The 24,526-nt window shown below is 45.2% G+C and overlaps 3 protein-coding genes across 9 annotated transcripts in view; all 3 read left to right on the top strand.

Annotated features, from left to right (window-relative positions):
* LOC122611857 (calcium/calmodulin-dependent 3',5'-cyclic nucleotide phosphodiesterase 1) overlaps positions 1 to 20,276 on the top strand; it is an 87,594-nt gene extending 67,318 nt beyond the window's left edge. For 4 of the 7 annotated variants that reach the window (XM_043785215.1, XM_043785214.1, XM_043785211.1 and 1 more), the window contains 4 exons: positions 1,761 to 2,348; positions 15,422 to 15,671; positions 15,807 to 16,944; positions 17,672 to 20,276. In XM_043785215.1, coding sequence (XP_043641150.1) covers positions 1,761 to 2,348; positions 15,422 to 15,671; positions 15,807 to 16,944; positions 17,672 to 17,832 — 2,137 coding nt within the window. In that variant the 3' untranslated portion in view covers positions 17,833 to 20,276. The remainder of the gene's footprint in view (positions 1 to 1,760; positions 2,349 to 15,421; positions 15,672 to 15,806; positions 16,945 to 17,671) is intronic. The other 3 variants (XM_043785218.1, XM_043785216.1, XM_043785217.1) reach the window with 1 other exon arrangement.
* On the top strand, positions 3,262 to 5,539 carry LOC122611860 (polycomb protein esc). Its single transcript, XM_043785224.1, has 4 exons — positions 3,262 to 3,495; positions 3,568 to 3,701; positions 3,772 to 3,943; positions 4,453 to 5,539. Exons 1-4 carry the CDS (start codon positions 3,436 to 3,438, stop codon positions 5,362 to 5,364), a joined length of 1,278 nt encoding a protein of 425 aa, XP_043641159.1. The 5' UTR covers positions 3,262 to 3,435; the 3' UTR covers positions 5,365 to 5,539.
* Positions 20,277 to 20,531: 255 nt separating the features above from the next.
* LOC122611469 (cyclin-Y-like protein 1) lies at positions 20,532 to 24,275 on the top strand. The gene is made up of 3 exons (XM_043784589.1): positions 20,532 to 20,625; positions 21,756 to 22,822; positions 22,897 to 24,275. Exons 2-3 carry the CDS (start codon positions 22,003 to 22,005, stop codon positions 23,277 to 23,279), a joined length of 1,203 nt encoding a protein of 400 aa, XP_043640524.1. The 5' UTR covers positions 20,532 to 20,625; positions 21,756 to 22,002; the 3' UTR covers positions 23,280 to 24,275.
* Positions 24,276 to 24,526: the final 251 nt, after the last annotated feature.

The following is a 24,526-nucleotide window of genomic DNA, read 5'->3' as shown; positions in this document are numbered from 1 at the left end:
CTTCTATAGTAAAGCCATACCCCAATTCGCGCCTACATGAATCCAATAACCCACAATAACCACTATTATCTCACCACCTACTACCTCACCTCTTTCTATTTTCTACTTTCAACTTCTTTCTAACTCTGTTAACGACTTTTTCTATCCTCATTCTTTGTAGTGCTCTCTCTTCAGTTCGTGTATTTCGATTATCGAGATCCATTTCTTTGCCTTGCTCTATCAGTAAAAAAGGAACTCTAGACTCATCATCATCCCCATCAATCGTATCTATACTGTCCTCTATAACTCATCGAACTCATTGTCATAGAACGTTTGCAGAGATCGAGTATTTCTTAGCCATAGCCTAGCCTTACGTAATGCATACTGTGTAACTGAACTGTACTGTACTGTATTCTTCGGATCTTGAGAGTTACTAAGCTAAGGTTAAGACCCCAAAACACCGACACCGCCACCGCCACCGCCCCTAACGAATCGCAGCACCGTATTTTATTGAAGATCTGTCTCTAACTCAATTCTCGGTGTCTTACTTATGTGCTCGCCATTTCTTTCGGTGTATTGCATTACGTCTACTCAGTTCGCCAGATGGAATTCTCTGTGTGCTTCTACTGAACTCAATCCGTTCTCTTCTCTTCTGCTATAACTTCGCCTTTGAATTCGACATACAACCTCAACTAGAATATTTTTGAAGGACTAAAATTGAAACCATATTTATGAGGATATTTCCAGGACTCTGCGTTCCAGCTAGCAATAAAGCATATTGTTAGCTTGAATACTGAGCCTAATCCCTTTTGGCATGCCAGAAAACGAGGAATTTTTATTGATTTTGAAAATGCTAAAATCGTATTCCGGTAAGCAATGCATTTTACAACCCGATTTTGGTTCGCTTCCCAGCCGCAGAAGTGAACACTCCGCAAATACGAGCCCAATGCATCAGTGCATTTTTATTATTTACCACACTTTCAATTAAATCCCCCCTTTCCCCTGCCCCAAACCACTCCCGAATGTCATCTGCATATGTATGGAGTATGCGGCATCCATTGTGTTCAGGTGCCGGGAACATGAATTAATAAACATTTTTCCACCTACCGAGCCCCACACATGACACGATTCTTCGATTTACATGGCCAAGTGAGGTTGAGTTGAAGTCGTTTTCCAATTTATTTTAATGCTTTTCTTTTTCTTGAAACAACTCACAGAGTTACGGAGTTAACTACGATTACCACTTGGTCTACATTTTGTTTTAACTCGCAGCTGATGCATTTTTAAAACTTGCCCTAAAAAAAGGAAATGGAATTTTTGATCTGTATTTCTGTAGTAGGCAAACAGTTATAAGCCTGCATTTTTATATTGTTTATTTTTACAATTTTTGTATAAATGCAGGGCGACTTTGCTTATAGTGAGGCAATCTTCGTGGGAAAAGTCCAATTCTGTGCCCCTACTAAACCGAAAAACCCAAAAGCTTTATCACAATCTCTCAACTGATGTTCTATTTATATATTCTTTCTTTCTATTGCCCAAACTATTTACCTAAAAAAAATAAAAATACACGAAAACTTGTACACAAAACACACGAACAATCCGAATGCCATGCAACATCAAATCAACGTGGTGTCTCGTAACCCAAAAATTGCCCATTCGCACCGGTTCGCTGTTACTCACTGCCAACTGCTGGGCGCCGAAAAACTTGACCGCCTGCCTTGGCACTCGAAACTGGCGCCCAATGTCCAATGTTCAATGTCCAATGGCCACTAATTCTGCAGAGGGGGCTGCAATGGGAACTGCAAGAACCTGAGCTGCAATCGCCACAGCCACGGACGAGATGACCAGCAGCAGGACAACAACAACTCGAACAGCAGTTGCAGCCTGCAGGAGGCGACGCCTGGGGGAGCAGGAGCAGGTGCAGGTGCAGATGCCGCTGGAGGTGGAGGTGCAGATGGAGCCGACAACCAGGACAGCATAGAGAGTCGCACCAAGGGCGTTTCCCAGGCCCCGCAGACCCACAGTGGCCCAACGGGCCCACCACCATCCGCATCCACGAGCGAAACCATCGCACCACCTGCCCCTAAGCTTCAACCCGCCCTGGAAACCGTGAGGGAATCGGTGATGGAGGAGAGTCCTTCGAAGGACCCCGGCGACAAGGGACCTGCACCACCGACCACCACCACCACCGCCACCACCTCCACATCCAGCAGCTCCACCAGCGCAACCACAGAGCCAAGTGCCAAGGCGGCCGAGAGTCAGGTGGGAAGTGCCGGCAGCAGTGGCAGTTGCAGTAACCCAGCGGCGGTGCACCGGCAACGGCGCCTAAGGACACCCACCTGGGCCAGGTCCATGTCGACGAACAAAACGTACTTGCAATTTGATTTCTAAGCTAGACTAACGTTATCCGTTACGCCTCTTCAGTTCGTTCGGTTTGCCTTTATCGTTTCACGTTTGCGTTAACAAGCCAACAACAACAACCACACAGCTCCAGAATGAACTACTTTCTATATATACACACATAACTCTATGAACTCTGTCTCTCTATCTCTCTAAATCTCTATCTCTCCTCTATCCAATCTATCTGTCTGCTGACCTCTGTCTGCGATTTCCACTGCTGTAATCTTCTGTCTAGCCTCTGTCCCCTTCCCCAAATCTTTTGCTCGCTTCTGTTGTAAATAACTACATATATTATCCTAGACTAATCAAAAAAAAAAAGAAGGACACTTGTTTCGTTTCCCACCCGCGCCCTGCGTGATTGTAAATGTTTCGTTGTCGCGATTTGACAAAAACAATTAAATACTCCGAGATATTCTTAAATATTTCCAATCGACGTAGTAAGCTTTTGAAGGCGTAAGAACTGGAAGATGTGAAAGTTAATAGTAATATATGTTAAATAAAATTAAAACAGCCTCTTTAAATATTTTACATAGACTTTTCTGGTTGTCCATTAATATAAATGAACCGATTTCTGAAAAACTACAACTTCCACTTCTTGCATCACTCGCAAGCAGCATTTCTCCTAGTTCTGTCGACCAGTGTAATTTTGTGAATACGTGTACAAAGTTTGAATACCGCACATGAATCCATGGCATGTAAACTGTCCTACATTTGTTTGTTTTCTTTATTAAAGAACTAGCTTGCGCATGTGTTTTGTCGTTTTTGAACTTTCTAACTTTCCCGCCTAACTGTGTATAAAATACCGATTACCGTTTGCCAACACTGGCCAACTGATCGTGACCAGGTGGCCACGCTACGCAATGGTAAGACCGTACTGCCTGCAATGCCTTGGCATTTTGCGCGATCCGTGACTGGGGTCACACTATTGCCGCCAAAAAAAAACATTTCTTGCTCGCCTCGCTATTTAAACATTTAAAGCAGCATTATCGAATAGTTTATTGAAGTCGGGGCCTAATTGGGGTACATTTAAGCGTGTAAACGTGCCGCGCGTTCGCAATGAGCAGTGATAAAGTAAAAAACGGCAACGAGCCCGACGAGTCGGAGGAATCATGTGGCGTGAGTAGCGAATGACAAATGGTTGTGCGCACCGAGAATTAATGGATCTTTTGGGCCTTGTGCCGGCTGCAGGATGAGTCGGCCAGCTACACCACCAACAGCACCACCTCGCGCAGCAAGTCCCCGTCGTCCAGCACGCGGAGCAAGCGCCGCGGCCGCCGGAGCACCAAATCGAAGCCAAAGAGCCGCGCCGCCTACAAATACGAGTAAGAAACCCAATTACTGCGCTGGCAACTGATTCTGAACCGATTCCACCTCCAATCAATCACCCCGAAGCACACACGTGAAAGAGAACCACGGAGCCAACATCTTCGGCGTCGCCTTCAACACGCTGCTGGGCAAGGATGAGCCCCAGGTCTTTGCCACGGCGGGCAGCAACCGGGTGACCGTCTACGAGTGCCCGCGACAGGGCGGGATGCAGCTGCTCCACTGCTACGCAGATCCGGATGTGAGTCGCCAGGAGACAGAACTATCTTCCAGACCCTATTGATCAGTTGGCTAAAGTTAGGGCATCTTATGTTGAACATCGGATTCTTAGCTGAAGAAAACATGTGGCTTAGCCTAGTCAACGTTTGAAATAGGGCATCGCTTTTGTTATTTGTTTACCATTTAATGGTCATTTCGCTAGGTACTCACCCACTCTTACGAGCTATTTATATGCAATTTGCTTTCGCAATATCAGAAACTAGCACTTCCAGTTAGAATTTGATTAGAAGTCTTATTCAGAGGCACTAAAGCTGTAAGTAGCGCATGTATTTTCCATGAATTAGCTGTTTTAAATTCCATTTACGCCACTTCTAAATACTAAAAAATATTCTTAGAAAAAAAATTCTTAGGCAGCAATGTATTGAGTTAAAGCTGATTTTGTTAGTTTAGCCAAGAATAACTGACAATATGGGTACGAATATAGTTTCACACTCTCGAAATATATCAACCAAACTTGAATTCACTTCACAGCCCGATGAGGTATTTTACACCTGCGCCTGGTCGTACGACCTAAAGACCTCCTCGCCGCTCTTGGCCGCGGCTGGATACCGCGGAGTCATCAGGGTCATTGACGTCGAGCAGAACGAGGCGGTGGGCAACTACATCGGCCATGGACAGGCCATTAACGAGCTGAAGTTCCATCCGCACAAGCTGCAGCTTTTGCTGTCGGGCAGCAAGGATCACGCGATTAGATTGTGGAACATCCAGAGTCACGTGTGCATTGCCATCTTGGGCGGAGTGGAGGGACATCGCGACGAGGTGCTATCCATAGACTTCAATATGCGTGGAGATCGCATTGTGTCGAGCGGCATGGATCACTCGCTGAAACTGTGGTGTCTGAATACGCCCGAATTCCATCACAAGATCGAGCTGTCGAATACTTTCAGCCAGGAGAAGTCCACCCTGCCTTTCCCCACGGTGACCAAGCATTTCCCCGACTTTTCCACGCGGGATATACACAGGAACTACGTGGACTGTGTGCAGTGGTTTGGCAACTTTGTGCTCTCCAAGTCCTGCGAAAATGCCATTGTCTGCTGGAAGCCGGGACAACTGCATCAGAGCTTCGAGCAGGTGAAGCCGAGCGACTCCTCCTGCACGATTATCGCGGAATTCGAGTACGACGAATGCGAGATCTGGTTCGTGAGGTTCGGCTTCAACCCGTGGCAGAAGGTGATCGCCCTGGGCAACCAGCAGGGCAAGGTGTATGTGTGGGAGCTGGATCCCAGCGATCCGGAGGGCGCCCACATGACCACCCTGCACAACTCGCGCAGCGTGGCCACGGTGCGGCAGATCGCCTTCTCCCGGGATGCCAGCGTGCTGGTCTACGTGTGCGATGACGCCACCGTGTGGCGATGGAACCGCAGGCAAACGACTTCCATCTGATGGCGCATCCGGGCGCAACCACAAACCAAAACTCACGTGGCCAAAACTTACAACATTTCCCTCATTTAGTTCCTAGTTGGTTAGCCTTAAGATAGCATTACAGTGCTTACTGCCTCAAATTATATCTAATAAATCCAATTAATAATTGGGCGAGGTTTCAAGATGTAATAATGAACAGTTGTTAATTCAATTTACTGATTCCTTTATTTATTGCCAATGAAGTAAAGACAGTACACTTTCATATGCTACATACCTCACATTAAAGATAAATACTTCTGCTTAAATACAATCCATGCTGCTGCTCTTTAAGCTATGTAAACGCCTTCAAGCTGGCTGCGTGTCCCCAGTTGGCAATTCTAATTGTGAAACAAAGCAAAGCGCCGCAAAACAAATGGCTTCCAATTGCTACGTCATTTATATGCATTGCTGCACTGCCATCCAGCTCCAATCTGCTGCCGTTGCGCGGGTTAAAATGTGTGGTTTAAGCGCGACGAAATTGAAACTGCGAGATACGAGAATGCGAATCGGGATGAGTGGGTAGCCAGGCGGCGGACAGCGATCCCAGCCAGGCATAACAGCTCCCAGCAGGCTGATTAAGCGAGCGGAGGAGTCCCACAATGATTTGCCATACCCTAGCTGAATTTTTATTGAACGCTCTCGTCTGATGAAAGTGCAGGCCATTTCCATCATGGCTCTTTTTGTTTTTGGGTGTATCTAATGGAAGCTTATGAAAATAGCTTGTTTCATTACGATGGGAATGTTGATGGGGCTCCCAAATGGAACACTACTTCTGCAACATAAACATGAAGCGGAATTTATGATGGAGGTTCAGCCGCATTTTTCATTTGCTGTGCAAACATGTACATATATAGCTCGCTTTCCCATATTTTTCCTGCGGTTTCATTGGCCTTTCTCAACTATTGTGCTTTACCATGATGGAAACGTATGCATTTTTGAGAGTATGAACCAAAATTCAAAGCAGTTTTGCTGGAATCCTTATTTTCCTAATATTTAAGCAGTAGCATGTTCAGGCTAGGGTATCCCAAAGTTCTGAGTATGGTTAACATATATGTATATATTTTGGCTCACATCGTTCTTGGCTGATTGGATTTGGCATCGTCTGCGTCCGCCGCCCGCTGTCCGCTCTCCTTGGATCTGCGAACCGGGTCGGGGTAGTGGAGGTTCCACTCCACTTGGTGGTTGTGAGTAATTAGCTGGAGTTGACTCGGAACGACTTGGCATCGGCATTAAGCTGTCGAAGTTGGGCGATGATTCCCAGAACTCGTCGAGGCTTTAGCCTTGACACGCAAAGTCGAGCTAAGCCAATCCGCAGCCATTGTTCTAGTTTCCTTCTTTCGGGCCATAAATTAAATTGAAAAGCCAAGTGGGGCTCCTCCTGCGCGCTGCATTATGTTTGTCATCCGTACTTGTTTGTCTGTCTGTCCAGATGCATCTCGGCACGCTCCTCGGCCACCAGCTCCACACACGTCCTCAGCTACGCCCGTCGCCACAGTCACATCCACGAGAACGACTACGACCACTCCACCAAGCGACGCATCATCCGCCTGCGGTTTGTCCTCCCATCATGCTCCTCCATGTTCCTCCATGTTCCTTGATGTTCCACGCTGTCTGTCTCATGTTGTTGCACTCGAAAAAATCGCACTTAAATGTATCATAGCTATAGCAACGAAAATATCAACGAAATTAAAGAAATAAGTTATGCTTAGCACAAAAAAAGGGTTGAAATCGTAGGGGTAACTTCTTATGTCACTATAAAGTCTGAACATTATGTTATAGAACAATTTGTAAAGTGCGCTTTTTTAAAATTCTTTCAAAAAAGAGAATATTAATGAATTTCTAGTCTTAAAAAACATACATACCTCGAAATCTACATACATAAGAGGCTCTTTTTTTTTGAGTACATTTGTGTATTTGCTTCTGCAGTCTTTTTGTGTGCTCACTCGCAAAATACGCAATTACCCGCACCCTGCACCGCGTCACCACAACTCCGAATGCGAATCCGAATCTGAATCTGAATCCAAATCCCAATCCCACAACGATGATGATCTGCGTCTGCCACTTGTCGGTCCAAAAATTAATCAAGCCAAGAGCCGCGCCGCCGGCAAGAAGGAGCCACTGGAATGGGGAGGAGGTGCGTCCTCCTCCTTGGAGGAGGCTGTCACTTTAATTCGGTTTACATGTGCCGTCGACACCGAAATTAGTTAAGCGTGTCAGTTTCTGGCAAAGCTCACAAGTCAGCCAGTTGGGCCAGTTGGGGGAGTTGGGGGTGTGGAAACTGTTTCCACTAAAAGCCCACGGAATCAGGCCGAGAAAATCCCGGAATTAGGTTCTAAGCTCTTAAAAGGGGGGCGTTGCGTACGCCCACTTTCGATTTATGAAGACAAATCGTCAAAAGGCAGCCGACTAAGAATTTCCAAAAGCCCGAAAATTACTTTAATCTACGAAGCTGAAAAGCCGGAGGGGAATAAAAAACCTCAGGGGAATATACTTGTAATCAGGGGCATTTTTATACCCGTTACTCGTAGAGTAAAAGGGTATACTAGATTCGTTGAAAAGTATGTAACAGGCAGAAGGAAGCGTTTCCGACCATATAAAGTATATATTCTTGATCAGGATCAATAGCCGAGTCGATCTGGCCATGTCCGTCTGTCCGTCCGTCTGTCGTCCGTCTGTCCGTCCGTCTGTCCGTCTGTCCGTCTGTCTGTCGTATGAACGTCGAGATCTCAGCAACTACAAAAGGTAGAAAGTTGAGATTAAGCATACTGACTCTGAACATAGACGCAGCGCAAGTTTATCGATTCATGTTGCACGCCCACTCTAACGCCACAAACCGCGCAAACTGCCACGCCCACACTTTGAAAAATGTTTGATATTTTTCATTTTGTATTAGTCTTCTAATTTCTATCGATTGCCAAAAACTTTTGCCACGCCACTCTAGCGCCACAACGCCAAAGCTGCTACGCCACACTTTTGAAAATGTTTGATATTTTTCATTTTGTATTAGTCTTCTAATTCTATCGATTTGCCAAAAACTTTTGCACCCACTCTAGCGCCCACAAACCGCCAAAAACTGTCAGTGCTGAAGACTCCTTCGCACTTTCACTAGCTGAGTAACGGGTATCAGATAGTCGGGGAACTCGACTATAGCGTTCTCTCTTGTTAAAGGTATTAAAGTTGATAGAATATATTTGAAGAGCTGCAAAATATGCCTCATGAAACAAAAGTATATCAGTGCAAAGTAATATTAGTGTAACACACTTTGAAGGGTATTAAATAAGGGGTTCTCTATAATGAAATACAGAAATATCCTTTCTAAATATCGCAAACTAAGTGGAGAGACACCCAGTTATAACAACAATCTAAGTTTATTACTCCCCAATTTATAAGTTCCCCATTCGATTAGCATATCTGCCCACACTGAAGACCCATAAAACCGACGATATCCAAAGTATCTTATCATCGCCGCTGTCGCTGACGCAATTTTGGCATTGTTTAATTATGATAAAAACAAATAATAATAAAACTTCGAAAAAGCCTTTACTGGGAACTGCAGGAATCACCAACTCTGTAAAGAAAATTTCAAAGGCAGATAGATATAGATATAGAACTGCGCATGTGAGTGCCGTAATCAACGGCCCAGATATCTATTGTTTAAAAATTCACAAATTAAATGCCATTTTGCGGCTTCATTCATGCCGATAAGGTGGTAAAAAAAATTGAATGTATTTTAGTTTTCGTTTTCGGACTTGGCGCACACACAACGCGCTGAACGGACAAAATAGTGGAAAATATGTGAAGAAGGGCTGTCAGTCAGCGAAAATAAATAGCAATTATTCAATACATCCAATAAATCACAATTAAAGGCAACCAATCTGCAATCATGCCGCAGAAGAGGCGGCAGCGGCGAGAGGGCGTGGCAAGCAAGTAATTGGAACTGTACCATTAATAGTCATTAACTCTGGTTGTCAGGTGCGATTAAGTGATGTATGTGCATTATAATTAAGCGGTCTGCGTATATAGCATATAGTAGGTACGTACCAGTACATCAGCAGCAGGGTCCAATTAAAATTGCGAATAATATTCAAATGAGTCAGAAGCGAGCTCCCCCATCGACCGCTTAGAAATTGGGTCAACAGACCCCGAAACCCCAACCACGCTGCCCAAGTTGAAGGTTACAATAGAGTATCGTATATACGTATGAATTTACACCCTATCATCAATCATCTTTCGGCGAGTACAATGGAAGTGACCCAGAAAAAGAAGGGAATAACCCCACAGGACGCAGGACAATCGCAGGACGAGTGCCGTGGCACAGCTGATACTACTATCCAGCAACTATCCAATGCGAAAATCAATAACAAATGATGTTAACTGCCAATTTCTGCCACATCGGCAGCTCGAAGGTGCCGCATGGAATGGGGTCGTCTGAGAAGGGGAGGGGGGGAAATGTATCCAAATATCCTAAATAGTCGCATCAAGTGAAAGGACCTTGGAGTCCTTTCTGCTGTCCAGCCATTAGGTCCTGCTCTGCGACGTCCTGTCTTCCGCCTTTCTGGTAACACAAAGCGAATACGCACTTTAATCGCTCAAAGCCGTGGGCGTACTTCCAGCTGCGAGGGTCGCTATTGAATTGTTTCGGAAGTAAATTTTAATTTCAAGATATTCAATATATAACCTTTTAAGAATGGCACCTTATAGATATTCCACTGCTAGAACTTTGGCTGTAAATCTTGTAAATTTAATTGAAAACAGTTGGGTAAACTTTTGAAAAATTAAAAAAAAAATTAATTATTTATGCAACTATCAAGAGTCATCAGATTAACGGTGGTATACATATTTATTTGGCACTAATTAATCCTGGGAAGTATTTTATATATTACAAGAAAAATGTTTAAAAAAGATTTTAGAATGAAGAGATAAACCCTGAAACTCTTTCAGCATTAAGATATTACTACTTAGCTTGTGGGAACTATTCAAGCACCCCTCGCCGAGTTATCCCCTGGCTTTTGTATTATGTTACACGTACGTCCTTGTGCAATCTCCGCCCATTCCATAAATATTGGGGAGTGGGCTTGGATTCCGCTTGTGGGGCCCAGGGCTTTGGGACATGTGAGCCGATTTGGTGGGTGAGTTTTCAAAAAGCCGCCGTCAACGCAAAATCATTGGCACAAAACAAAGCTGTCAATTTGCCAGCAATTTCCCGTGTGCCTCCGATGGCGATGACAACCAGGAATGGCCCACAAAAACATCCTGTGAGCAAGGACAAAGCGCTTGGGGCACAAGTACTCACACAGGAAATTGCACGCATAACTATTAAGTAGCATGTTTCCCGGGCAAAGTGGGTGGCTGGGCGGCAAAAGCCGGGCTTCCAGGCAAACGCATTATCATTGCCCCTTTATGGGCCCAGCTTCCTTCGGCAAATGACCCAAACTAAAGTCCACAAAACATTAAGGAACCATTTCCATACAGTTTGAAGATGAAAGTTTAGGCTGCCCATTTTGTAGAGGTAAGCAGGAAACTAGGATAGGTTTATAAGTGACCAGGAAGAACTCGTTTATTATGAAAATATTTGAAATTCAACTGGCTGATATAGATCTAAGAATATGCACCGCTTTGTAGAGTGGCACTCGTTCCAATCCAGCTGCAACCTGTTGCACACTTCAAGCCATTTTGCCCAGCTTAAAGCTCGCGTGCTGGCCAACTGCATATCGCAAAGGAATCGAGGGAATCCAGGGAAGCGGAGGAGGAAGTCGAGTGAATGCTCATGGAGAAATCATGCAAATGTGCCAATAACCGATGCAATTTATTTTAGCAAACGCCGCAGCACGCAATTTGCTGCACGCTCGGCAAATGAAAATTGAATCAAAAGAAAATAAGTCGAGTGCTCACGAATGGTGAATGCAATTGGCAAAAGAACTCGGTCGAAATTGGTGGCTTCTTGGCACTCGTTTTATGACTACCTTCCTCCAAACTGCCTTCACAACCATTCCTAGTCCATAAAAATCGCATGGCCAGCCGGGGGGAGTGGAGGTGGGTGGAAAGTCATTAAACAAGGCCCCGAAAAACAGAAGTTTCTTTCAGCCACAGATACTTTGGCTGGCTGCTCCGAATTCTGGCTAAATGAATTCGTGACGTTGTCGTGTTTATCAGGCTCCGCTTATTCCCACTACTTCTGCTGGTTATTACGGCCAGAGTCGCTCTTCCTCAGGATACTTTGTTGCTATTGTTTCGCGGATGCCTCTTGGCATTTTGTGTAATTGTTTTGTGGCAAATGGTAAAAGTGTATGCGAGTGGACTAGATCCAGCTTGGCAGTACGCTGCCAGGACAAAGGGGCACGCAATTAAATGGTATTGAAGCCATTAAAAGACTCTCACAAACTGGGTAGAAATATTGAGAAAAAGGTTGGAAAATAGGCAAATCGAAGCTGCCAGCTCTCAGATTTTAGTTTCAGTTCTGATGAGAACTATGCTATTTGTATTTGCAGGGTGAGTTTGTGGTAACAATAATGTAGATTTAAGTTGGTGCAGTATCCTTATTATGTTCTAGAAAATTCACCTACAAAGTTTGAATTATTTAGTAGCTCCCTCCATATTTTTCTTGCATCTCTAAAGACAATATTTAGTGGTCAATATTCCATATAATAGCAGATCATTCGCTCAGTGCCTGGCCTTTGGTACATAATAGTGCGCTGGTGGGCTTGGCATGACTCGGCGATGTCTTAGCGCTGACATAATTGATATGGGCCAGCTAGCACAGTTTTCTCCAAGTTTTCCATTTTCTCCCGGCCTCAAACTGGAGGTCGGCTCCAGTTTTTTTCCTCGTCCTGCAGTTGGCGTGTGCCGGCCTGTGCACACGCAATCCTGCTGGGCCAGGACTCGGCGGACTTCCAGTATCACGCAACTGGAGCTGGAGCTGGAGCTCCCGGGGAATGGCGGCTTCTTGTGGCAAAATTTCGCTAACCGCTTGCGGGTAAATTTTTTTCGCTCCCAGCTCGCCGCCATTCAGTTTAAATTTAACTCGCGACGGGCCAAGTACACAAAAGTCGGGCAACGAACAACGAGCGGCGACAAGAAAGAATAACAAGAAAGAAGAATTCCCGAAAAAAGTGCTGCACAAATATTTGCTATTCCGCCGTCATTAAAAGCGCATTTTGTGTTGCCAGCTAATTACGAGAGTGAAGTGGCAGTGAAATTGTCGCCCCAATAGAGCAGAGCACCCAAAAAAAACCCCCCCCCGTGAAAGTGATGTATTAATTTCCAAGTGCCAAAACAGCGGGCACGACATTGCCACAAAGTCAACCTCCAGCTGAACTCCATGTACGAACCAGGCTCGAGCCGCGCGGAGGGTGTTGTATCTGAGCCTGAGCCAACAGGAGTATCTGTATCTGTAGCTGTATCTGTATCCGTATCCGAGCAGCCATCGGCGAGCCGCTCCAGCCGGCTGACCGTCATTACCACCGTGGTCGTCGTCGCCGTTCGCGCCATGAGTCGTCTGAGGCGTGAAAGCAGCCGACAAAGCGTCATCACCGTCGAGCTGATACAGTTCATCATTCAGTATCGCGCCAAGGAGACGCAGGAGAAGAAGAAAAGGTGCGATCTTGCATAGCCAGTCGGATTTCCATATAATTTGCAAAAACTCTAAGACAAGATCCACTATGTTCTGTGTGTCCGAAGTGGAGCATGCCATGCTGAGCGAATGGTATTAAAATCGGAGTAATTCTACTGCAAACCACACCAAAAACCAAAACGCAAAACCCAAAACCAACACAGTCTGAAACAAAGAAAGCCCAGTGATTCACTTGCTGCAAAATAAATAGCATACCGCAACATTGGTAGGAAGTGCACAGAGAATAAATATCCACATGACACACTGTCGCCGCACTTTATAGCGAGTGTCCTGCGAGGACGTCGTCCTTGCGGGATGAAGGACGCCCCTTTCTGGGGACTTCGTTGGGGAGTTACTGGACCAGGAAGGAAAGCGTATTGCACACTATACTGAAAGCCACACAGTGGATGCAGGTTCTTTAAGTGGAATCAGTATCTACTATCTTGTGATCCTTTAAGTGCTGATTTTCCGACTCAAAAAGTGAATTATCCATATTAGAATCATATCATGTGAGAATCATTATCTACTATCTTCTTATATTCAAAGAGATAATTATCTGACACAAAAAAGTGAACTATCTATATCCATATTAGTAATGAAAAAACGGAATTATTTTATTAACTTTTGATGCTCCACTTCACCAAATAGTGAAATTGCTTGCTGCCAACTAAATCTTGACTCCTAAATTAGTTTATAAATTGAATAAATACCCCGTAAAAGCCATTCGGTTTACTAAAATCCCTGTTCCACTTAAGCCAACCGCGTTCATTAGTTAGGAATTCATGTCGTGGCTCACCTAACCGTGTTAACCCACTGAGCCAAGAGCTACTCGAGAATCTTGGCCAGAAATCGCGTACAGACAGCTTATAATATTTGCGAGCAGGGGCGGAGGTGATGAAGGGGGCCACTGAATGAGCTCCGAAGTTAGTATAATTAACCATAATTGAATCATTCTCTAATTTGCTTAAGTCACTTGTCCCTTCTCTTTCCCTCACTTTTTTGCTGAGATTTCAGTTAGAGTGCTTTCATATTGTGGGTACGAGGAAAATGGCGAGTAATGAGAGGAAAATGAAATGATTTTCCAAGAAAACTGTCAATTTCGTTTGAAGTTTTAATGGGAATTTAATATTCACCATTGTTGTCATCCAATACTTTGAGCTCTTAGCCAAAAGGCAACGTTGCTAAAGATTCTGGCTTTATAACAACAACGTTGGTTGGCAAGAAACTTAAGTTACTAATATTAATACCATTTCAAAAAAAAGCAACAACAATATTTCTAGTACTGCCTTGGCAAATTGTGTTCAATAAACTATTAGTATTAAGCGTCTTTAAAGGCATAGCAGCCTACAATAATTGAATACTTCCATATTCCCATTACTGAAACACTTTTTGGGAATAATGTGGGTTGTGTTTCATCCGCTTACGTAATTTTAAGAACTCTGTGAGGCTCAATCATGCAAATGCCGGGCAGGGGGATGTCCTGGTTGTCAAGGGAATGCATTGATTGGGTGCCCACTGCAAAGAGAGGGTCATTGATAGGGCCAATTATTACGGATTTGCAACTGTGCATGGGTGAGCGAATTCCGGAGCCAATTAGGAAGACTGGGAAGACTGGCTTTTGTGGGCCAGTTGGCGACTGTGGCAAGTGAAACTGGCCGTACCTCGCACGAAGTTCGGTTGCCGTTGCGTTTCTCGTTCTCTTTCTCGTTTTTTGATGTTGCACGTGATATGCACAGATACTTGGCATGCAATTAAGAAAATCCGTTGACTCGCCACCGACCGCGCCCATAATACACACTCACACGCACACACACACTCACAGCCGCCCACAAGCGCAACACAAGCCACATGCCACATGCCACTTGCAACTTGCCACACAAAGCATGCTCTTGTTAGCTTTTTGCATAGTAGAAACTTTTGCCCCACCACCACCCACTCTGCTCCCCCCACAAAACCACGCCTCCCAACTTCTCAAGATGTTAACTAGCTAGTGCAAATATATAACATGCAAATGTATCTGTATCCGTATCCGTATCTGCATCTGTAATTGTTACTCTAACCAACTGAAACTACTTATTTTCCTGCGCTCACTAATTAAACTTTTATACGAAAACTAAACTTTGTTTCTACCCCAAAAAACACGAAAAACTTTCCTTTTTACGTGCAAAATTTTAATCAACACTGAAACTTGGTTTCCTCTTAAGTTTTGCTTGTTTCAAATTTGGCTTCCATTTTGAGTTGAACTTAGCTATAGCTTGTCGAACTTGAAAGCAGATAACCAACTTAAGATTCGGTTTCATTTTTGTACATTTACTCTGAGTATTGTTTTGGTAACCGATTAACCCGGAAAACCCATTCAAGTGCAATTCAACTAACAGATGACTCTTTTCTCCACCCCACCCCACCCTCATCCGGATCTCCTTCAAACAGGCGCCTGGCCGACGAGGACGATGAGCTGTCGGAGGTGCAGCCGGATGCAGTGCCGCCGGAGGTGCGCGAGTGGCTGGCCTCGACCTTCACCCGCCAGATGGCCACCAGCCGGCGCAAGAGCGACGAGAAGCCCAAGTTCCGCTCAGTGGCCCACGCCATCCGCGCCGGCATCTTCGTGGACCGCATGTACCGCCGCGTCTCCAGCTCGGCCCTCACGGCCTTCCCACCGGACGTGGTCAGGCTGCTCAAGGTGGGTGCTCCAGAAATATTATATAGGTGCCTATACAGTATCCTTTCGATACGAAGTGATATCTTGTGAATAGAGCAATAGGAAACCATCTTTGTACTCCATCATATCCAAAACCAATCTCTCAATCCGCCACAGAACCTGGACGACTGGACCTTCGACGTCTTCGCCCTCACGGAGGCGGCCAGTGGCCAGGTGGTCAAGTACGTGGCCTACGAGCTGTTCAACCGCTACGGCTCGATCCACAAGTTCAAGATTGCGCCGGGAATCCTAGAGGCGTTCCTGCACCGCGTGGAGGAGGGCTACTGCCGGTACCGGAATCCGTACCACAACAACCTGCACGCCGTGGACGTGATGCAGACGATCCACTACTGCCTGTGCAACACGGGTCTGATGAACTGGCTGACCGACCTGGAGATCTTCGCCTCGCTGCTGGCCGCCCTGCTGCACGACTACGAGCACACCGGCACCACCAACAACTTCCACGTGATGTCCGGATCGGAGACGGCCCTGCTCTACAACGATCGGGCTGTGCTGGAGAATCACCACGCCAGCGCCAGTTTCCGGCTGCTGCGCGAGGATGAGTACAACATCCTGTCGCACTTGTCGCGCGAGGAGTTCCGCGAGCTGCGCGGCCTGGTCATCGAAATGGTGCTCGGCACCGACATGACCAATCACTTCCAGCAGATGAAGGCCATGCGCCAGCTGCTGACGCTCCAGGAGGCGACCATCGACAAGCAGAAGGTGCTCTCCCTGGTGCTCCACTGCTGCGACATCTCGCATCCGGCCAAGCAGTGGGGCGTCCACCATCGCTGGACGATGCTCCTGCTGGAGGAGTTCTTCCGCCAGGGCGACCTGGAGAAGGAGCTGGGCCTGCCCTTCAGTCCGCTGTGCGATCGCAACAACACGCTGGTGGCCGAGTCGCAGATCTGCTTCATCGACTTCATCGTGGAGCCCAGCATGGGCGTCATGTCCGACATGCTCGAGCTCATCCTGGCCCCCATTGCGCCCATGAACAAGGCCAAGCCCGCCACTCTGGTGGAGCACGAGCCGACCGCCAACTCCACGACCAACTCCGCCATCGTGATCCCCAACTCGGGCATCACGCCCAGCATGGAGAAGCCACGCGATCGCACCGAGGCCAAGACCACCGCCGCCGAGTGCCTCGCCCGCAAGAGTCTCACCGTCAGCGCCGCCTCCAAGTTCAACATACCCAAGCCGTGGCTCACCTGCCTGGTGGAGAACAAGCGGATATGGAAGGAGCAGGCCGTCAAAGGTGAGTTCGATGCACTGCGGCAAATACGATGGTAGATAGATATACTTAGTAGTAGCTTTCGAAGTAAGGAACTATTACTGAAATGCCACATTTCAGCGTAGATCTCTGTGTAATGCGCTTTCATTATCATATTAATTGCCTGGCGACTCGGCCGCCTTTTGTAGTCACATTAAGGGCGCTAATTGAGTTTGACCTGACCTTCGCTTTGATCTGCCGCCTGCCTGTGGGCGTTTATTATTCATGCGAAACCTTCTTACGCAGAGCTGATGGAACGGCGCCGAAAGAGCGGTCATTAGGCATCAAGAATCAAGAACCCCTCCTTATCATTTAAAAGACAAGCCCAATCCTATTACGATCTAAACTAAGTGATGAGAGGAAAAGTTGCAGGATTTGACGGGAAGTTATGTGCCTTCAAATCAACAGGTCCTTTAAAACGCAGTATTTGATACGCCTTGAAATTCCTTGGAATTTTAAATTGGATAAATAGCATTCCTTATATTATTTCCTCAGTTTACTTCAAATAACTTACTGTCATATACTATATGTCTTATTTAGATTTTAAATATAAAAAATCATAATCGGAGCATGGCTTAAGAATAAAACGAGTTAGGAAGCATAAATATTGTTTGTCCAAAACAGTAAGTGGTCTGGGAAGTAATGCAATTTAAGTTTAATTAATTAACGATGCAGTGAACAATTGGAACATTAAAAATTCCCCTCTTTTCAGATGCCGAGGCCCGCGCTTTGGCCACCGCAGCGGAAGAAGCTGCAGCTGCAGCAGCAGCAGCGGCGGAGGAGGGCGAGGGGGAGAGCAAGCCGGAAACGGAAGCGGCCGATGGCGAGCAGAGTGAGGCTGCGGCGGAGCCGGCAGATGGCGCTGCCGCCTAAGGGGGGCCAGTGCGCCACCTGTCGGCCGGCGGCCAACGGCAAGCTGAAACGGAAACGAAAACGGAATGAAACAGAACACACAAGAGGACACGTTGATGGTTACACTGAGAGAAAGTGCGGAACGAACGAGACGAAGCTGCAAGAATATTGTTTACTAAGCTTAGAATCAGCCTAGAATATTAACAGATAACAAAACGCTTCAAATGCGCTCTCTATGTGAATTGTGGTAGAGTTAGACTAGCGTACATCATCTACATACATATAAATAGGCTTAGTTGCGGTACACTAATATTGATATATATATGTATAAATACTGTACACTGTATACTGTACAGTGTACACTTTGTTGTTGCAAGCGGGAAAGCTAATTGAAAAACAGAAGAAAACCTATGAAAATGGCCAGGCACAAATACAAACGAACAGAGGAAAATAAACGCGTAGATGTAAATAGCGAGGAGTTCAACTGGAATTTGTTGTGAATTTGTTGGTTCGTTGCGAGCATTTATATTTAGAATTCAGTTGTACTTGTACTTCGTTAGTTTTAGTCAAATGTGGAATTTATCGTATGATTTGTATAAGTTCGATGTACGCAATTTCGTTCTAATTAAATACATATATATTTTTGTAATCGTTTCCACCTTTTATTTGCCACCTTACTTTTCGTGTTTTGTGTGTTTTTGTGTGTTTGCATTTACCAAGCATTCGAATTGCTCAATTTGACGAGTGGTTTTCGTGAGAAGTGGTGACAGACTCGACGATCTGTCTAGATATTAAGTACCTAACTAAAAGCTAAACCAAAAAATACCTGACAACTAGCTATACGACTTGTATATACTCTCCATCACACCAACCCCAGCCCCTAACAGACTTTTCCTGAAAAAGAAGAACTCTAGAAACCAAACGAAAGCGAGGATTTCGAAAACTTTCCACTCTACAAATGCACATAGCTACCTACACGATGGGATATATAATATTTATTGTTAAGGATATAATAGTCACGTTTCTACAAAACATATTTATTTTTATACGTGAGCGCGGGACAAAAGTGAGAGCAGGATGTTGGGGGCTTGAGTCGCAGGAGGATTTGATTTCCTTTCGTTTCGGTTTTTCTTTTCCTTAATCAACTTGAAATGTTTTCAAACGTTTTTCAAAATGTCTGATAGCGGGACCATTCTTTTAAGATTTACCACTGCTCTTTACCATTTGAGCAGCAGGCGAAAAGCGGCGGAAATGAGGGAAAACTGAAGTGGAAAAAAGTCGAGGAACAGCAGAGACAGCAGAGAGTCAAAGGGCAGTGGTAAAAGTGCTTAGCAGTAAGGTACCAAATTATCAGCTGAAATTGGGATCATAGCTTTATTAAGGTAGTCGATAAATGTACGAAAAATCGTGGTGCAGATGCAGATGCAGATGTGTATAGCGGATGTCTACTAGTAGCCATAGCCACAAATTAAAGACAAACATTAATCTACTCCTAGCCCACCCACTAATGGGATAAATATAGCGCCAGAATACCAAATACCGAATACCGAATACCTATTATGCGGACCGTAAATATTATTGAACAAACAGTGTGTGTTAGTGTATATCAAACTTGAACGCTCAAAGCGATGCGCATATAAAATACATATATCGTATGTGTATAGCGACCTCTCTCAAAAATCTGTACAAAGTCCTGATTAATATAGCGCTAGGCTGCAGACCTTCAAAGGAAACTGAAAAAGTTGTTATTTATCTCTGTTGAAATTGAGAAAGCCATGAAAATGAGAAACACTACTAATCGAACGTATGCAAACGGATATATACATACATATATGAGGTTTACGATTCAATGTTATTAGCAAAACGTAGTCTAGTAGTATCATTAACACACATAGACATACTATATTAAATAGTTCCGGCCGATGTGCAAACTTGTTATCGAGAAACATAGCTGATGGAACAATATGAAATACACACTTGCATACGGTAAATAAGTTGAAAGCAATCATTACATTTAATAATAATAATATGAACTACTTAACTATAAAGCCCCCCAATAAAATATGAAAAATACATTTTGTGTAAATACAACTTGCACAGGATGCAAAAAGATGTAGTATATTAGCGAATGCACTCTAACTAAAGGGAATAAAGTAGCCATCCCACACCAAAAACAGAACAAAAACCGAAATCGCATATTACTGAGATCTGTAAATAACTTTGTTTCATCTGTTCATTTCTAGCCCAGTTATTGATATATCGTATAAGCAAACTAATTGTGTACTTTACAAGTTTTCTCAAAACAAAAGCCTACTAATGAGACGTTTTTAATTTTCCTACTATGTTAAACTCAACATTTAATATGCATAAACTAACGGCGATGGTCTAAAATTTGCAAACAAATATTTGAGATAAAGGGTATATGGCTGAGATGTATGCTTATTACGAAATACTTTCAAGTACATTATAATAACACCATATGACTTTTAATATACTAATAAAAATTCTTATTAAACCTAACTGGCGATGGTTTGTTTGTTTGGAAGACTTTTAATAAGGTAATTTAAATGTTTTTTATTGAAAGCCCGCGCTTGTATTTGGTTTCAATGTTGCCACCTGGTCAAAACGATGATATCGATGAATACAGTTCCATTACTTACGTTTTTAATACCAGGGATTAAGGCATTTGTCTGGTATTTTTTTACAACAATCAACACTAAGCCGGATGGTATTTTCGTGCTAACCATCAACGGCCACATTGACACTGATACTTATCGATATTTATAAAATACGATACATTTCATTTTCGAGCAGGTAATTAAACAAAAAACGCGAGTAAATCACCAAAGATGTGTGAAAAGTGTTGGCTCAATTGCTCGCCCAACTGGCGGCCATCGCGCCATCAGTTTAATAGCCACCATATATGGCAATCTCGGCATAATTCCGATTTGGTGGCCATTCGTGGGTGTTTCTCCGGGCAGAGGCCGAGCAGCGCTGCCGGCGTCGACAGCGGCGCCAGCGTTCATTCATTCATTCACTGCAATGATTAATGTGCGGGGAAAAACGCTCGAAGTGATTTGAGTAGTGATACGATTCGGCAATCGGGGAACTGGCCCATCAGTAGTTGTCCACCCGGTGACAAATTATCCAATAGCCCGGTATTCCACGCCGTAAACAAAGTCACAAGCTTCGCTGCCGCCCCGCCCCTCCCGAAAATAGGAAAAAGAAGAAAAAGTCGTGCTCCCCACGCAGAAAACCAGAAAACAGCGAAAATAACGCAAAGACCTCGCCAAATTAGGCAACCTGCAGCCCAGTGTCGTGTCGCGGGCTAATTAACTTTTCGCACAACAATCTGGCCGGCCTTTAAGCCAAAGCGATTCCGCCTGTAAACAGAGCAAATAATCGGTAGATAGTAAAACTAGCACAGCCTGCAGGTCGAATGCTCGTATACCCTGCCCAGTGGACTTTCTTAACTTCACTGCAGGCCCATGTGCATGGAATCTTTTGGTTTCGTCATGTGACTTGTTTCACGCCATTATCTTTTAAAACAACAACGTTTTTATCATATCTACAGCTGCCTTTCCCCACAATTCATATGTGCAAGAGTATACCAAACTTTAAAATCAATCAAATAGACAGTTTGCCCTCTTATCAACCTCATATTTTGATCTCACTTCTCTACAAAGCTCTTTTAGATTGGTAATTTCAAGGGTAAAGTAATGCTATCACGTAGATCATATCAAAATATCAGTTAGCACTCGAATGTATTATAAACAGGTATCAGGTAGCATCCAGAACTAGGAAAAGTCGGCAAACCTCCTCTGAAATCGAATAGCACCCGCCGAGAAGGGCAGTGCAATTAATAATGGGTTATGGGATGAGAACAGATTTGCAGATAAGACCGAATGGAAGCCCAGGCTAAGCGTTATCTCTATTCTTTGCAGTAAACGCTCGACGGGCAGCGGTAATTGTGGAGCGATAGAAACGCCAGCGCCATGCCCATAGACATAGACGCACGACGACCAAGTGCCAAAAGCGAGAACCGAGCGTGAGCGACTGCCAGGAGCAGGATCCGTATCCGGAATCCATCCGCTAGTCAAGAGAGCGAGCGAGCGAGGGAGCGAGTGAGTGCCAAGCCAAGTTGCATTTAGTTTGAGCGCCCGACCAACCGACCCAATCCGAATCGGCGAAATGGGCAACAAGAACTCGTGCTGCGCGTACTCCAGTCCGCAGTCGGACCGCAAGTCCAAGGACATGCCGCCCGTCTTCGAGGAGCGCCACCAGCTGAGCCATCCGCCGCACACGTCGCAGCACCAGCTGGACGGCCACCATGGATCCGCGTCGACGGTGCACCTGCACCACCACCAACACGGCCACAATCAGCAGCACAACCAGCAGGGCGGCGGCGGTGACAACTATGAGAACCAGCAGAATCTGCAGCACATCTCCGAGCGAGAGGCGCTGGAGGGCGAGGAGGATCCCTCGGTGGATCCCACCGCCGCCACCATGTTCCTGGAACGATCAAAGGTGGAGAACGGCGGCATGACGCGCAAGCGCTCACAGCAGCAGATTGCCCAGCAGGCCGGCAGCGGCGGAGGAGGCGGCGGCAGCACTCCCGGCGGCAATAGTTGCGGCGGTGGTGGTGGCATGAAGAAGAGCTCCTCCTGCTCGACGATCTATCTGGACGACAGCACTGTGTCGCAGCCGAATCTTAAGAATACGGTCAAGTGCGTCTCGCTGGCCATTTACTATCACATCAAGAATCGGCAATCGGATCGCCGGCTGGACATCTTCGACGAGAAGCTGCATCCGCTGACCCACGACCAGGTGCCGGATAACTACGATACGCACAACCCGGAGCACCGGCAGATCTACAAGTTCGTGCGCACACTCTTCAACGCCGCCCAGCTGACGGCCGAGTGCGCGATCATCACGCTAGTCTACCTGGAGCGGCTACTCACCTACGCCGAGCTGGACGTGGGGCCCTGCAATTGGAAGCGCATGGTGTTGGGTGAGTTCCAATGCGAGTGGATGTAACATCTATAATATAGTAATGCTTACTAATCCGTAACTGATCTTCGGCAGGTGCCATTCTACTCGCCTCGAAGGTGTGGGATGACCAGGCCGTTTGGAACGTGGATTACTGCCAGATACTCAAAGACATCACCGTGGAGGACATGAACGAGCTGGAGCGCCAGTTCCTCGAGCTGCTGCAGTTCAACATCAATGTGCCGTCCTCGGTGTACGCCAAATACTACTTCGACCTGCGCACGCTCGCCGAGGCCAACGAGCTCAACTTCCCCACGGAGCCGCTGTCCAAGGAGCGGGCCCAGAAGCTGGAGGCCATGTCGCGGGTGATGCAGGACAAGGTCACCGCCGAGGCCCTGAAGAACGGGATCAAGAAGTGGTCCTCCATGGACAACATCAGTCAGGGCGGGCCGCGACGTAGCGTGGCCATACTATCGTGATTTATATTAGCTTACTAGAAACGAACAACCAACAGCAGCAATGAGCAATGAGTCAAGAGATCCGTACTCTGTAGTCCCGTAGTCCGATCGAACGTTATTTGAGAACCGTAGCTCTCCGCTGAATCAGATTTAGATTCAGATTCAGATACAGATTCATTTCGTAGGCCACCCGGTTGCATTAACTTTGCGGGGGTAGGCTTTTTAGCCAGCACACTCTAAAGGAACACCTAAATACGTGCAGAATCACAGTCTTATATATACACGAAAAGCGTTTTAACCACACGTCTCGAATTAAGGACCACTTTTTACATATACATGCGATCGATGTATGTTAGCGAAACTACCGATGCAGCCAAGGATTTGGATGATGATTTTAAACAGAGACACAGAAGTACTACAGCAACGCGTAACCAATTGCCAAACGAATGATCACAGAAACAGAACAGTAGAGAATTGTTTGTACAAAAGGCTTAAATATTGTATTTGACTTGGCCACCCAGCTGGCATCTAATCAATTTAATCTCAACGGTTGGCCTCGCGGCCACAAAATCGTCATTTACTTAGCGTCCGCGCCCAAAACATTTCCCTGTACATTTGTTACGAATTTAATTTGTTTACTTTGCACCCATTTTCTTAATGTCCTTACATGATTTCGTGCGATTCGTATAGTTTCCATTTAGCTTTATACGATGAACGATATTCGGATATTCGGCTTCCCCGCGTCTTCAGGCTTCAGGCACAAAAAGATTTAGGGGCGCGGCCTGCGGCAAGTTGATTAGTTGATTTGTTTTTTGGTTCTTAGCATTAGGAAAACGAAACCGAAAACAAACAAAATCCGAGCGAGAGTTGGAAGGAGCACAGCGCAATATTAACCCAAAAGATTTGTGAGTAAATTAATGTACTAGACATATAAGGATACGAATTATATGCAAAATGTATTTTATTTTGTAATTTATTTTACGATAAAGCTAAATAAAAGCAAATCAAAGAAATAGACTTTCTATAACCTCGTTCTTTTCTCTTTTGTTCGAAAACGGATTTTCGAATCGAAAGCCATTTGTTTTCAGATTGGAATATTATGGCTATATGATAGAGAAAGTTTCTTTATATTATAAAGATAGTCTTTCTATAAAATATCATGCCCACAAAAATCTCTACTGACGTTTCTCCACTTTATCTAGATTTCAAAACATGTTTCAAACTACATCACATTAATTATTTTGAAAGTTTTATAAAATGTGTCGCAT

This window comes from Drosophila teissieri, chromosome 2L, assembly GCF_016746235.2.
Source record: "Drosophila teissieri strain GT53w chromosome 2L, Prin_Dtei_1.1, whole genome shotgun sequence".
NCBI classification, from domain to species: domain Eukaryota; kingdom Metazoa; phylum Arthropoda; class Insecta; order Diptera; family Drosophilidae; genus Drosophila; species Drosophila teissieri.
This window is presented reverse-complemented; position numbering and strand designations above follow the sequence as displayed.

What these genes read in the sequence shown, in the direction of transcription:
- LOC122611469 (XM_043784589.1), top strand. Translation starts at nt 22,003, where the DNA reads ATGGGCAACAAGAACTCGTGCTGCGCGTACTCCAGTCCGCAGTCGGAC. An exon ending in TTGGAAGCGCATGGTGTTGG is followed by an intron (nt 22,823 to 22,896) that starts GTGAGTTCCAAT and finishes GATCTTCGGCAG; the next exon opens with GTGCCATTCTACTCGCCTCG.
- LOC122611860 (XM_043785224.1), top strand. Translation starts at nt 3,436, where the DNA reads ATGAGCAGTGATAAAGTAAAAAACGGCAACGAGCCCGACGAGTCGGAG. An exon ending in AGTCGGAGGAATCATGTGGC is followed by an intron (nt 3,496 to 3,567) that starts GTGAGTAGCGAA and finishes TGCCGGCTGCAG; the next exon opens with GATGAGTCGGCCAGCTACAC. An exon ending in ACTGCTACGCAGATCCGGAT is followed by an intron (nt 3,944 to 4,452) that starts GTGAGTCGCCAG and finishes TTCACTTCACAG; the next exon opens with CCCGATGAGGTATTTTACAC.